This window comes from Dipodomys merriami, unplaced genomic scaffold (assembly GCF_024711535.1).
Source record: "Dipodomys merriami isolate MVZ:Mamm:240054 unplaced genomic scaffold, mDipMer1.0.p SCAF_4007, whole genome shotgun sequence".
Classification (NCBI taxonomy): domain Eukaryota; kingdom Metazoa; phylum Chordata; class Mammalia; order Rodentia; family Heteromyidae; genus Dipodomys; species Dipodomys merriami.
Genome location: NW_027205613.1, coordinates 1 through 13926, shown reverse-complemented (window position 1 = coordinate 13926; position 13926 = coordinate 1). Strand labels below are relative to the sequence as shown.

The 13926-nt window shown below is 37.7% G+C and overlaps 1 protein-coding gene across 1 annotated transcript; it reads left to right on the top strand.

The window, feature by feature from the left end:
• Positions 1-2632: 2632 nt before the first annotated feature.
• LOC138806595 (voltage-dependent L-type calcium channel subunit beta-4-like) lies at positions 2633-13326 on the top strand (the record flags this gene model as incomplete). The annotated part of the gene is made up of 5 exons (XM_069992016.1): positions 2633-2709; positions 4171-4190; positions 4417-4497; positions 5626-5684; positions 13217-13326. Coding segments are annotated over 5 exons (347 nt in total), but the record flags the coding sequence as incomplete, so codon positions are not given.
• Positions 13327-13926: the final 600 nt, after the last annotated feature.

Below are 13926 nucleotides of genomic sequence, written 5' to 3'. Positions count from 1 at the left end.
AACAAGTAAGCCACCTTGCTAGGCTGGTCTTGAACTACTGTTTCTTTTACCTCAGCTGCCCCAGTGCTGTGATTACAAGTGTGTAGCATTATTCCTGTCAGAAATCAGTTCTTTCTCTTGACATTTAACCTCCTTTCTGTTAGATCTTTTTCTATTTCAAAAACATGTATTCCTTAGAGTTCCTTTTGCTTTTGTCCAAATAGGAAGCTTTTCAAGAGTAACAGGAAATCATAGAAGTATAGTTAGCCCCACTTTTAATTATTAGTATGTTTTAGTATATAACACGTCTAAACTATTACAAATTATTAATCTTCTTGCTCCCTCTGTTCTAGACTTTTTGTCGTCCCTGCTCTTCCTTAAATACACTGGGAACCCATGATTCTACCTCAGAACTTTTGCATTCCTCCTACTAGAACCCTTCTCTTCATATTTTCTCTGGCTCACTTCATTGGCTTCCGATTTTTGTTAATTATCACCTTTCCCATAATCCTTTTCTGGCTCCCTGTGAATTTATAAGTATTCCCGCTCCATTCCCTTTATATTCTGTCCCTTCTCAGATGTAGATTTCTCTGTTGTATTTATTGCGCTCAGAAATATATTTCTCTATGTGGAGTCTTTTGAGGAACCTCCATACTACTTTCCAAAGTGGTTGAACAAGTTTACATTCCCACCAACAATGCAGTAAGGTTCCCTTCTGTCCACATCCCCTCCAGCATCTGTTGTTATTAGAGTTCTTAATTATAGCCATTCTAACTGGAGTGAGGTGGTATCTCAATGTTGTTTTACAACCCAGATACTCCTCAGTAGATGAATGGATCAAGAAAATGTGGTATATATACACAATGGAATTCTATGCCTCCATCAGAAAGAATGACATTGCTCCATTTGTTAGGAAATGGAAAGACTTGGAAAAAATTATATTAAGTGAAGTAAGCCAGGCCCAAAGAAACATAGGTCCCATGGTTTCCCTTATTTGCAATATCTAGTATATGTCTGAGTCAAATAGAAAAGGTCAGATAAGTTGATGTTAGGGAAATGAACCCTAAGATATGTACTCAAATGTTTTTTTTTCTTTCTTGCAATTGTTTCTAACACATTTATAAGATTATTTCTTTGTTGCTTTGTATGTACCTCCCTCACGGTATAACCCCTGTTTTCACTGTATTTGATGTCGGTGTAATTTGTGGAGGGGAAGGGGAAAAACAAATCGTTTCAATAGGGATACAGGTGGACCCATTGCAACAATGAGATGTACAAGTGGTTATGTCGAAAACGAACTTTACAACTTTGGTGCAGCGGGGGGGGGGGGGGGAAGCAGGGGGAGGATGGGAAGGGGAAACAAAGGAGGAGCCTACAATGCTTGATAAGAAATGTACTCATTATCCTGCCCATGTAATTGTAACCCCTCTGAACAGTATTTTCACAATAAAAAATAAAAAAAATATATTTCTCTTGTTTAGCACTGATACCTCTCTCTAGACTGTCACTCACTAAGGGAAAGGATTTTGCTTCTTCTTACTGTTGTCATCCTAGCTTCTAGAGCAAGAACATGGAACCACTATTTGTTAAATACTATAAATGAGATAATGAATTATGGTCATTATTTCAAATTTTTATTGTTACTAATATTTCATAATACTCTTGTGTGTATGTATGTATATATGTGTGTATATATGTGTGTGTGTGTGTGTGTGTATATATATATATATATATATATATATATATAAAAATTTAACTGAAGCTAACTATAGTAAAGCCCAAAGCTCTCTGACAGGATCTTCCTATATCTTTATGGCACCCCTGTGAGCTACAGGTAGCTTCTGTGTTATACCTGGAGAGACATGGGAATGTGCCAAGGCCCCATAGATAATAAGTGGCAGTGCCAGGATGGGTCTGTATCATTTTCTTTAGCACTTAATGGGAGAGACAGGTGAGACATAGGAAGGTAAGTTCCCCAGGGCTTCTATAGGCTCAGGGAGCCTTGCAAGGCACACATGAGGAGATCAGTGTTAATAAACTTGCATTTCAGGTCACAAACAATATTATCTGTGATTAACTCCTTATTGCCACTTCTGGCTTTTTTGGTGGTTAATTGGAGATAAGAGTCTCATGGACTTTCTTGCCCAAGTTGGCCCCAAGCTGGCTTTGAACCATGATCCTCATAGCTCAACCTCCTGAGTATATAGAATTACAGGTGTGAGCCACTGGCATCCAGCCTGATTGCCCATTATTCTTAACTCTGACCCATTCACATTTTTAATTAGAATGGTTCCAGTAGATCTTCTTGCATGTTTTGAGCTGTTTGACTTGAGCCTGGTATATTAGTGTTGTTAGGTAAGCAGGCAGTCTACAAGGACATTCCTAACAAGAATTCTTTTGACTGATTCCTGCACTGAATAACTGGAAGCAATGTTTTTGCAAAGCATTCCTTGGTCTCTGTTAGGTCTCCACTTGCTCTAAGAAATGAGGTCAAAGAAAATATTCAAACAGATTCTTCAAGTTCTTCTCTCTGATAAGATTTGATACATTTTGAATTATTTAGTACAGTGAAGGCCAAAGAAAGCTTTGGATTCTCAATTTATAATTCCAAAGAATCTGGGGAGTAAGTTTTAAGTTCCTTTGTATATCCTAGGAAATCGAGTGGAAATTCTTCTTCAAGTCTTGGAGAAATGGTATCAGGGACATTTCGAGCAACTCCTACATCAACAGGTGAGAGCTTTAATTCAACTTCCTTTAATGGAAAATATTCCTTCTTAATACTGTAACATCCTTGCAAGTATTTTTATTAATTTGGAAACAAAAGCTGGATTGAAAGCTTCTTTCAATATTTCATTGTTCATTTTTTTATGGCAGTTCGACTTGACTTAAAGAGCACTAATGAATAAGAAAATTGGGTCATGATAATTTTGAAAATCTTAATTTACCCCTACAGCCAATAATGTCCATTGTTTAAACCAATTTCCAACAAGTCAATTATTCTATCCAAGAACACAAGAGACTTTAGGATAGTAAGAGCCAATAGAATTGTTTTTAAAGTTGTAGATGCTCAAGACAATGTTTATTCTCCACATGAGCAGGTATTGGGACAGCTGGGGTTATGGACATTAGGAGGGTTAGAGGAGATAAAGAGGTAAGGCCCAAAGATCTTGAATGTCTGTTTAGACAACAGACATCTGAACCCAGGGATCAATGGCAACAAAGGGATGGTGTGACTCAAGGATTTGGTTCTGTCTTTGGAAAGATCACATGCTCTAAGTTCTAAAGATGAATTTCTTTCTGGCCTAGAAATGAGGCAGTATTAGAGCATCTAGCATTACTAATACATTATTAACTTGGACTAGCAGGTTCCAAGCTCTGTTCTGGATGTCAAAACTGGGTTGGTTCTGGAACAGTGAAAAAGATCTGGTCCTTGTTCCTGAGAACCCTTTCTGACTATACATCTAGGTTTCCCCCACATAAGAAATGCTTGGATGGCAACAAAGTCACTTTCATCAAATATTGGGTGTGTTTTCGCCTTATTTCCATATGCTGGACATTGTAGCTTTTTATTATTACAAATAGGGAACAAAACAAAATAAATGGGAAGAACAGGCAATCAGCTGATTTGAAGTTTAAAGCAACTTAGTAGAAAAATACACGTGTATATAATTTTCATTTCATTCTAGAAAATGAGACTTACAAAGTTCTCTCCCGAGTCACCAAAGTTACAAATACAAATAAAAAACAACTAGTAATTGAGGCAATAGTCTTTTTTTGCAATAGTTATTTTTGCTATTCTGCTAGTAGACAAATTCTGTTCATAACAAATTGTTATTCAGTTACTTTTCTATGAAACTTGATTGTCCACCTTGCCCTGTGCCACACTGTGTGCTGTGCTCAGCCTGGGAATACCCCAGGGTTAATAGCTAAAACTTCCAGTGCTGTTGTGAGCACCTGTGAGCCACCCTGCTTAACACAAAGTCAAGAAGCAAAGTCATTTGTACAAGGAGGAAGTTACATTTCCTTTGACTTCAAAAGTACAAGTCCAGATGAAAGAACAGCAGTGGGTGACAGGGAAATTATGAAGATAATTGTAAGGACAAACGGGTTCCTTCTTCCATCTTGTAAACTCATATGCTATCATTTACAGCGATTACATATTTTGATATGGCTCTCATTGTTGTCTTTTAGCAAAACAGAAGCAAAAAGTGGTAAGTTGTGTTTCCTTTTTAAATTTACTGTTAAGGTTCCTTTGCATACATGCCTGCAACACTCCATTTCAGTGACCACCCAGTGGCTATAAAGTACGGGATGAGCCTCGTGGTGGGGACCTTTGGTAATCATTTTTCATTCAACCTGAGAATTATGGAGAATTATTGTGGCTGCCAAGGAGGTGTGCTCCACCTCACCTTATGCATGTCAAATCATCTTTTTCAGACGGAACACATTCCTCCTTACGATGTTGTGCCATCGATGCGTCCGGTGGTGCTAGTGGGGCCATCACTGAAAGGTTATGAGGTACAAACATCATCGGTTTCTCTTTAGTTATTGACTGAGAATCCAGGAGGTAGTCCTTTGGGCTCCTGCCCCTTAGGGTCTGTTTGTAGATAGGAACTAAGGAAAGCCAGCTCTCAGTATGTGAAAGTGGGTGGGACAAGGTAGGGCTCCTGTGGTCCTTAGCCCTCTCTTTTCCTTCTCAGGCATATATCTCATCTTTTATGCTGAAACTCTCAAAGAACCAACCAATTTCACAGGTGCTTAAAATAGTGACTTGGTCCACCACATCGTTTTTGGCTTGTTTGAAAGTACATATATAAAAATACACTTAAAACATGGGTGAACTATGGATATAAATTAAATGATGCTATGCAACAAGAAAGAATAGAGATTTTGACTCAAGGCTTTCACATTTCTGCTGTTTTGTATTGGCATGGATAAAAATAGATAAGAATTGTCATTTAAATCTGACAATAGGCAACCTCTAGGCCTCTATTCCCTCTGATCTAGAACACACTAAGACTCTCACTACATGCTTGTTGAATGAATTAATGAATCATTTGAGGGAGGTCTAAGAACCCTGTATCTCTGGCTTCCTTTGAGTTAGAAATGTCAGATGCTAGAGCAGGAAAATAATCTACCAGAATTTGGCCCTGGATGGGAAGAATTTCAACTAACATGTACAGACTGGCAGGAAAGCCAAGCCCCAAACTGGCATTGGGGCCTCTCACTGTTCTTTACTAGAGGTAAGCACAAGCCAGGCATGCCAAGCATTGCCAGCAGCTGTTAGCAAAGCCAGCCTATTGTCCCCTGGTAGCAGATCTGCCCCCTAATAAAGGAAGAGGGAAATGTGTTTGCGTTGGGTCTTATGAACATTGTCAGTTCATTCCTCAGTACCCTGAAGGAGAGCCAAGAGGGAGAAATGAACAACTATACTTGGTTACACATGAAAAATGCCTTGCATGGAGACCACCCCCAAGGAGACCACTGGTTTTGATAAGGTCTCTGCTAACACATAGCGCCCTTCCCTTCTAACTTACATACTTTTGACTCTCTCTCTTTCTCTCTCTCTCTTCTTTTCCCCTTTCTCTCTCTTCTCTCTTCCTCCCTGTGTATGTGCCTCATTCTTTTTTTCTCACTTCTGCAAAGGTAACAGATATGATGCAGAAAGCCCTCTTTGATTTCCTGAAACACAGGTTTGATGGGAGGTGAGACATAGATTTTTTTGTATTATTTTCTTTTAACTGAACAAGTATGATACATTGATTTGTACATCTATGTTTCTGGTGATGTCAGAAGTTCTTTATTTAAAAGTTGACTCAGTGTGCTTGGGAAGTATACATGAAAGTGCTCTGAAAAAATGTGATGAATCCCCAAGGGAAAAGGGGCCTTGAAAAGGAAAACAATATGTGTTTTATTGAAATGTATGTATTTGTCTCTGTTTTCTCATTTATTAGTGGATTCATACCAAATTGATTTTCAAAAAGACTAATTAAAATGTGTAGTTCTGATCAATATGATGGCTCAAGGGCCTTGCTGGGTAATATTTTTGAATCGTGCATGGGTATGCAAGCATGCATATGTGTGTGAATACCTCAGTATACGTGTCAAGTACAAAATTGACTTAAAAGAATAATAGATCAGGATTTTTTTAAATATATTCTAAGCTTTTCAAGTGACTGTTTTTCAGAAAGTAGTACATATTTGAAGGTTTTATTCTGGTTTATTTGATTAAAAATCACCTATTTTATGGGTCTGTTTTGCTATGGTTCATCATCATTGTGACCCAGCCATCACGTAATATTAGCATATAAGTTTTGTGGGAACTGTTTCTGTGCTTTACAGAGAAATGATTTTTTAAAAGGCAATGTTGCCACAATACTGAGTTCTAGTTCTTCCACAGCTCTTCATATAATAAACACCACAGAAAAAACACCTAATATTCTCAGAAGTAAAGGAAACTTAAATGGTGTACATTGAGAAATGCTAGTAAATGTTTCCGTTGTATTTGTTTCAGTTAGATTAAGAACAAAACCTTTAGATATTTTCTTTTTTTAAATAAGTTTTTTGTTGTGAAAATACCGTACAGTGGGGTTACAATTACATGAGCAAGGTAATGAGTACATTTATCAAGCATTGTTGCCTCCTCCTTTTTTTTCCCCTACCATCCCTGCCCTCCCATCTCCATGACTACATTCCCCCTTCCCCCACCAAAGTTGTAAAGTTCATTTTTCAACATAGCATCTTGTACATCTTGTTGTTGCAATAGGTCCACCTGTATCCCTATTTAAACAATTTGTTTTCTCCCTTCCCCTCCCCAAATTATACCAACATCAAATACAACATCAAAAACGGGTTATACCATGGGGGAGGGACATACAAAGCAACAAAAAAAATTACCTTATAAATACGTTAGAAACAATAGCAAGCAAGAAAAAAAAACACTTGTGTCCTTATCTTGGGGTTCATTTCACCTAACATCATCTTATCTGACCTTTTCTGCTTGTCTCAGACATATACTAGTTATTGCAAATAAGGGAAACCATGGGACCTATGTTTCTTAGGGCCTGGCTTACTTCACTTAATATAATTGTTTCCAATTGATTTTGATACATACAGTATTTTAAAAGAACCCAATAATGCTTTAAGTACAAATTATATACAAAGGAAAATAATTCTGAGTGATTTGACAAAATATTTATTAGTTTAATTTGAGGAAAATGAAATATATTCATTAGTTTTAAGAACTATATACAAAAAGAATAAGCTGACAATTTAATTTTCATAATAGAATATTTGGTTCAACCTCTATGGCATAGAATAAATTTCTAAGTGTTCTTGTATAGGCCATGGTTGCTTTAATTAGCAGACTCCAAATGTACAATGGAGGCTTATTATTGCTCACTTAGCAATCTGAGACAAGTGTACCTCTCTGGGAAGGATGATAAAGTAGAGGGAAGGAAAACTGGCTTGAAGTTTGCTGCTCCTGCCATTTGGAGCTGTTGGCCTGGGGTGATCTTTCCACTCAACCAATTGAGCAAAGGTGCAAGCAAGGCCTGGAAATAGTGCACATCTTTCCATGTATTTGGAAAGTATAATTTAGCTAAATAACTAGGAGGAACAGAAATATGTTATATTGAACCAATAACCATCTTCAGTGGTCAGCTAGTAGGCACAAAGGGACTTACAAGAAGGACTTGGCTCTCTATTCTTTTTTTTTTTTTTTTTAATGAAAGAGGACTAGTGGAGAACTAGTTCGTTTTTGGGTTTTTTTTAATGCTGGATGCTAGAAAAATATTATAAAGGAAACATGAAATTCTTTAATTCTAATTTCCCATTACTATCAACCACAATCAGATAATTTTGTTTGAAAACTTGTGGCTACTGAGAATTCACTTCCTATAGGTTCATTACAAAGAACAACCAAACCCTGACTTTAATAACAGTGATCTTGTTCTGCTCTTTCTGATCTGGGATATAACCCAGACCCTCATTTATCTTTCTAAGGATTAAAAGCAGCTAACGTACACAGGCCCAGTCTTCTGTTTAGGGTTTCATATGTGCAATCCCTTCAATTGTAGTCAGTCACTGGTTTAAACCTGACATGTCTTTATCAAAGGCTGTTCTGAATGATGCTTCATGCTGTGGCCTCAGGTCAGCCATTGATTTGAACATCAGAGCCAACAAGTGTGTTAGATTGTTTTGGTCTATACATAGCAGACCTATAAACTTTTTTTTTTAAGTGTGGAAGATAGGACTGACGGAAAAGAAGAAAGGATTTCAGGTAATTTAACAAAGGGAAAGTAAGTGACTTAATTACTGGCATCAAGAATAACAATCTGAGGTTTCTTCAATTGTGAGATCCAGAAAGAGGCAACTCATTTCACTGTAGTAGCCAAAAGTTCTTTTGAATTAAGTAGGATCACCTGGACCAGTCACTGTACATATGTTTTTGAAGTTAGTTTTACTAGAAAGAGAATTAAAATTTTATGTCAATAGTCACGGTGTCTAGTAACATGAACTGCCAGGGAAACTAGAGGGCAGCAAATATAGTAAGCTGGAGATCGAGACAGACCTGAAGAGATCTGAAACACAAGCAGAACTGGAGACAAATAGATATTAAGTGTGAGGGTAGGAGAATGCTTTTAAATAATGAGAGGGCAGGCAGCAGAGTAAACAATGAATTTGTTGGTGAATGTGTATGTGGAGATCTGGAGAAGGAGGAAGAGATTGTCTTGTAGCTTACTACTGACTTGTGTCTCCTGCATGGGCAGTTGGCCTTATGTTTTGAGATAAGACAGTCTGCTGCCTTGTGTTGCGCCAATTAATGAAAGGAGAGAAAACAACACACATTCTTTAATTGAAACCATCCAAGAGAACAATTACACAGAAGGCTTTCGTTCAGTAATAGAGCATAAACAGTGTGTGTAATGAAGAACCTATTCAGTTCTTCATTGGCTGCAGATGCAGTCAGTTAGACAAAATAGTTGGAAATCTTACTATTTTTTTCAGAGAGAACAAAGAAGAAATCCATTAACCAGCAGGCTTTCTAATTTGACACAAATTTTCAGATCTTGTTTAGGAATTAATTCAGTGAAGGAAAGTTCAAATGTTTGGCTTTTCCCAAATCATAAATGTAGGTAACCTTCTATGACACCTTCGAAATGTTTGAGTCCATCTAAATCTATTTAATTATACCGTTTTATTGCTGTAGCACCTATTGTGGAGCCTACCTATGAAGTAGCTCCTTCAGGGTGCTCTATGCATGAATATCCACCTTAGTGAGGGTGACTGCGTGTGGACTGTAGCTGAAGTGGGCCCAGCAGTGTGTTATACTGGCAGTCAGCCTGGTTGAGGACAGTGAGTGTCCTATGGAGAGGAACAACTCTCTTCATAGCATACCACCCAGATGGAAGGATCCAGCTTGTTCAGCTGATTTAGTCTAATATTCTTAGATCGACCAGCAAGCTCTCAAAGCAATTAGTGTTTGGTGACCAATGTCAATCACTTCAAATCACTTTAGACATTTTGACAGCTAGACCAGATCAGTTCTCTGGCATTTATCAGACACTTTGTAACTCATGTGATCATGACTTAAAACCCTAAATGAATACCATGAAGCCTAAAGAAATAGGATTCTAAACTTAAAGACAGCAGTTGGGGAACATGACAAAAACAATAAAGAAGGGAGGGATGTTGAGAAAAAAATTGAAAGAGAAGTTAAGGATGCAAGTTGGGGAGATACCCTGAGAGAGTACACTGTTTATTATAACAGGAAATGGGATCCATTGATGGTGTCACAAAGAAGCCAGGCCAACCAAAGCCGTTTGCAATTGCAAATGTTTTGTAATCCTATCATCTCCCTTTACTATTGTCTATTCAAATGCTGCCTTAGTCATAGACTTTTATGTCAAACTTGAATGTTTAAATTAGTAGATTTTAATTATATCATAACTGATGTAATTTACTCATCTATAGTTTATAGTAAGCTACTCACTTTTAAGGCTAGGATAAAAGAAAAACTCCTTCAAGTTGATGGATCTTTCAATGTAGACAAGAATAATCAGTTATTTAAGAAAGTTCTTTATATGTTTGTTTCTAATCTTAACTCATGAGATAGTTATGACACATCTACTCTCATCATTTTATTGATTAGGACATGGAGGCCAAAAGGTGGTGTGAGATGTCCCTGATCATGCTAAAAGCCAGGGAAATCCACAATCCTCCTGTGCCTTTCATCCCTATCCTAGTGACAGTTTACTGTTACATTTTTTAAAACACTTCCCTATTAATGCGTGGAATTTTTTAAAATATTAAAGTGAATGGCCTTCTTAAGGAGTAGAAGAGCATTTTCTGTTATATTACCAACATGGAAGTAACTATTTTTGAATGCATGTGTCATGACCCAAAGTAGTATCTTTTCATTGAAAAAAGCACAGAAAACTAATCACAGCCATGGATGACAGCAATTAAGATGAATTCCAGCTGGGTAAGGGTGGCTCATTCTCTAATCCTAGTTATTGTAAGGTAAGAATGGGAGGACTTCAGATCAAGGCAGAAAGTCCATGAGACTCCAAAATAATAGAGAGGAGTTCAATGTGATGACACATTCCTGTCATTCCAGAAATTCTGGGAAGCTTGCAATAGGTGGATCATGTTCTAGGTGTGATCCCAGGCGGAAAGTGAGACTATATATTAAAGATAACCAGCCCCAAACAGGTCTTGAAGTATGGCTTAGCATCTCCCTTGTAAGCTCTCAGCCCTGAGTTCAAACCTCAGTACTGATTTAAAAAAAAAAAAAAGATATATTCCAAAGTATACATAAGCAGCAGTTGGATTTCAGATTTACTGCAATCAGGAATTCTTTTTTTTGCTAGCTTTCAATGATATTCACCACTACACCAAGTCTGTTGGAGAACTAGCTTCCTTTTAGTCGTTCAACTTCTGGTCATTAACTATTAACACTCTGCCACAGATAGTTTTCCGAGAGAACTTTTTAGAGATTCATGTCAAACTTTTGAGAGATATATGGTGTCTACCAGAGGAGAAAAGTATAGCCAAAAAAAGAAGTAGAAAATGTATTTTTACAAAAACATTTGATACAAAAGAAGAGTTTGGGGGTTGGTGACTGATTTTAATGATAGTAAGCATCTTTGTGAGAGAAACTTCCATTTTCTCCTAGAGAAAGGTTTCTAGGGCAAAGCTCTGCTTTATACATGTGTATTAGCAAATAAAATAAGAAAAAGAGGCATTTATGTTCTATATCCTTTCTCCTTTTTTTGTGCCAGTCCTTGAACTCAGGGCCTGGGTAGTGTCTTTGAACTGTTGTGCTCAAGGCTAGTGCTCTACCACTTGAGCCACAGCTCTACTTCCATCTTTTTATTGGTTAATTGGAGATAAGAGTATCACAGACTTTCCTGCTCAGGATGGCTTTGAACTGTCCTCCTCAGATCTCAGCCTTCTGAGTAGCTAGGATTACATGCCCTCTCTTTTCTCTACTTTTAACATATGAAGCATTTTTTTCTTTATTTTTAAAAACTTTAGTTGTGTTTGAAAATGGCTTTGTAAAAGTGCTTTTGTAACTCAGAAATAAGAAAACCCACAAGTATTTGTATCTATTTATAACTCTTTCACATTTTTAGAAGCAACATTCATTGATTGATTTATATAGAGCTAGAAAATTTGACTTTCCTTGAAGCAGAAACTATTATTCTAAACAGTTGCTATCTGGAAATGGTAGTATATACTTGTAATAGTAACACTTGGAAGCTGAGGCTAGAGGATCTCAAGTTCAAGGCCATTCTGGACTATGTAGTGGGACTCCATCTGAAACTTAAAAAAAAACCATATTGGATTTTGTCTATAAGCCAAGCAGCATGTCTACAATCTCATATTTGGGTTGTTCTGCATATTCAGGATGTTTTTTTATATGGTAGCTTACTCTTAAAATGAACAATAAATCCAGAAATACAATAAAAAGAACACAAACCCTATTTAGTAAGAAAACTAGCTCCCTATGAGATCCATGGTTCTAGACTGAATTAGCTGAGAAAAGAGACCCCAAAATAGCACTCATCCAACTTCATTGTGATTTAAATCCACCGAGCAAGGCCAAGGATAGTTTATTTGCAGTTGAGGATTTGGCTTATATATGGAGATTTGAGGTTAATCTCCCCTCCTCGATGCTCTAACCCCCCAAAGGAGTTTGGACGTGCTGCTCTAACCCCCAAAGGAGTTTGGACGTGAAAAGGAGGGTATTCTCATTGAATATTAACAAGAAGCAGTGCTACTTTCCTTGTCCCCATTTGGAAAATTCTGCCATGCTGTGAAGATGAGAACTGGGAAAGGGATTGTGATAGCGGTAACTGGTCCAGAAAGAAAAGCGAGCTTTGAATTCAACAGGGAAATTGATGGTAGCAATCCCAATTTAAAATGGTTTTAAAACTGTAAATTCCAGGTGGTCTTATTGCATAAGTCATATTCAAATAGTTCTCTATTTACTACCTATTCTTTTCTTTTATACTTACTAAAACTCTGGCATGGTTCTTATTTGCTCTCACCTGTAGTGTCTTAGGATTGCTCACCATATGTGGCCATATGGAAAGTTATATACAAGTATGCTGAAGAATTATGTGGCTGCAGAAAGAGGACCATGTTTTGCATACTCTTTTGTCTTCCAAAATGAAGTCTCCTTTTGGAACTGAGGATAAATACTCCATCTATCATGAATTAACATTTAAGCATAAGGAATGAAACTTAGCCACTAATTGGTTGATTGTCTTTGATGATCAAAATAAAGAGAGTTACCCCATTGGTCAGCAGCATTGAAAAGCTGGGGCAGAGCCTTTGTAGTTCCTGAAGGTTTTTTCAAGAGCAAATCAGCTGTGAATTATTAGGAAACTGTATTGCTGCTTCCTAGAAAGAGAATGGTTTATTCATGTTTTGATTCCCTTCCAGTGTGGTAGACATTATGAAGGGAATTTTGCTAGACAAGCCGTAAAGCAGGAAGAACATTTTTATTGGAATAGATTTTCAGTTAAATAGCCAAAACCCTTCCTTCATTTGCTCCACTGGAATTTTAATACTAGCCAAAGCTTGTTTAAAATACTTGTGGCCAATGCTTATTATACTGTGGTCTCACAGTATAATAAGTGGTTTATTAAGTACTATGGTTATAAATCATTTGGAGAGCCCAGTAACATTTTAACTGGCCTGTTCTGTTCTGTGTTTATATTCATAGGATATCAATAACAAGAGTGACAGCTGACATTTCTCTTGCTAAGAGGTCTGTCCTAAATAATCCCAGCAAGAGAGCAATAATTGAACGTTCGAACACCAGATCCAGCTTAGGTAAGATGCTCAAATATGACTCTTCTCCAATCTGTGCTTTCTGGCTGGGATGCATATGTTTATGAATGTCCTTTCTAATTTGCTCCTTGTTCTGCACAGTAAAGTGTGGATAACTGTAGAGAATGCTATCCAGGGATGGGAAAGGAGCAGAATCCTGCAGCAGCTAGAGCCTGCTCTGTCTCTCCCGCTTCCTTCATCTCCCTTCCTCTCTCCCCCTTCCTCTCTCTCCCTCTCCTCCTTATCCCTCTTCCTCCTTCTTTCTCCCGCCTCTTCCTCTTCCTTTCCCCCTCCTTCTGTCTCTCTCTGTCTCTCTGTCTCTGTCTCTGTCTCCCTCTCCCTCTCCCTTACTCTCTCCCTCTCTCTCTCCCTCTCTCTCTCTCTCTCTCTCTCTCTCTCTCTCTCTCTCTCTCTCTCTCTCTCTCTCTCTCTCTCTCTCTCTCTCTCTCCTCTCTCTCTCTCTCTCTCTCTCTCTCTCTGTCATCAGTTAGCTAATTAGTCATCTGCTAGGAGGAATCCTCCATGGGTTTGCCTAGTCTGTTGCTAACTGTGTGAAACTGCTTCACCTAAGCTTCTCTATGAAGTTAATGATATCTGTCATAC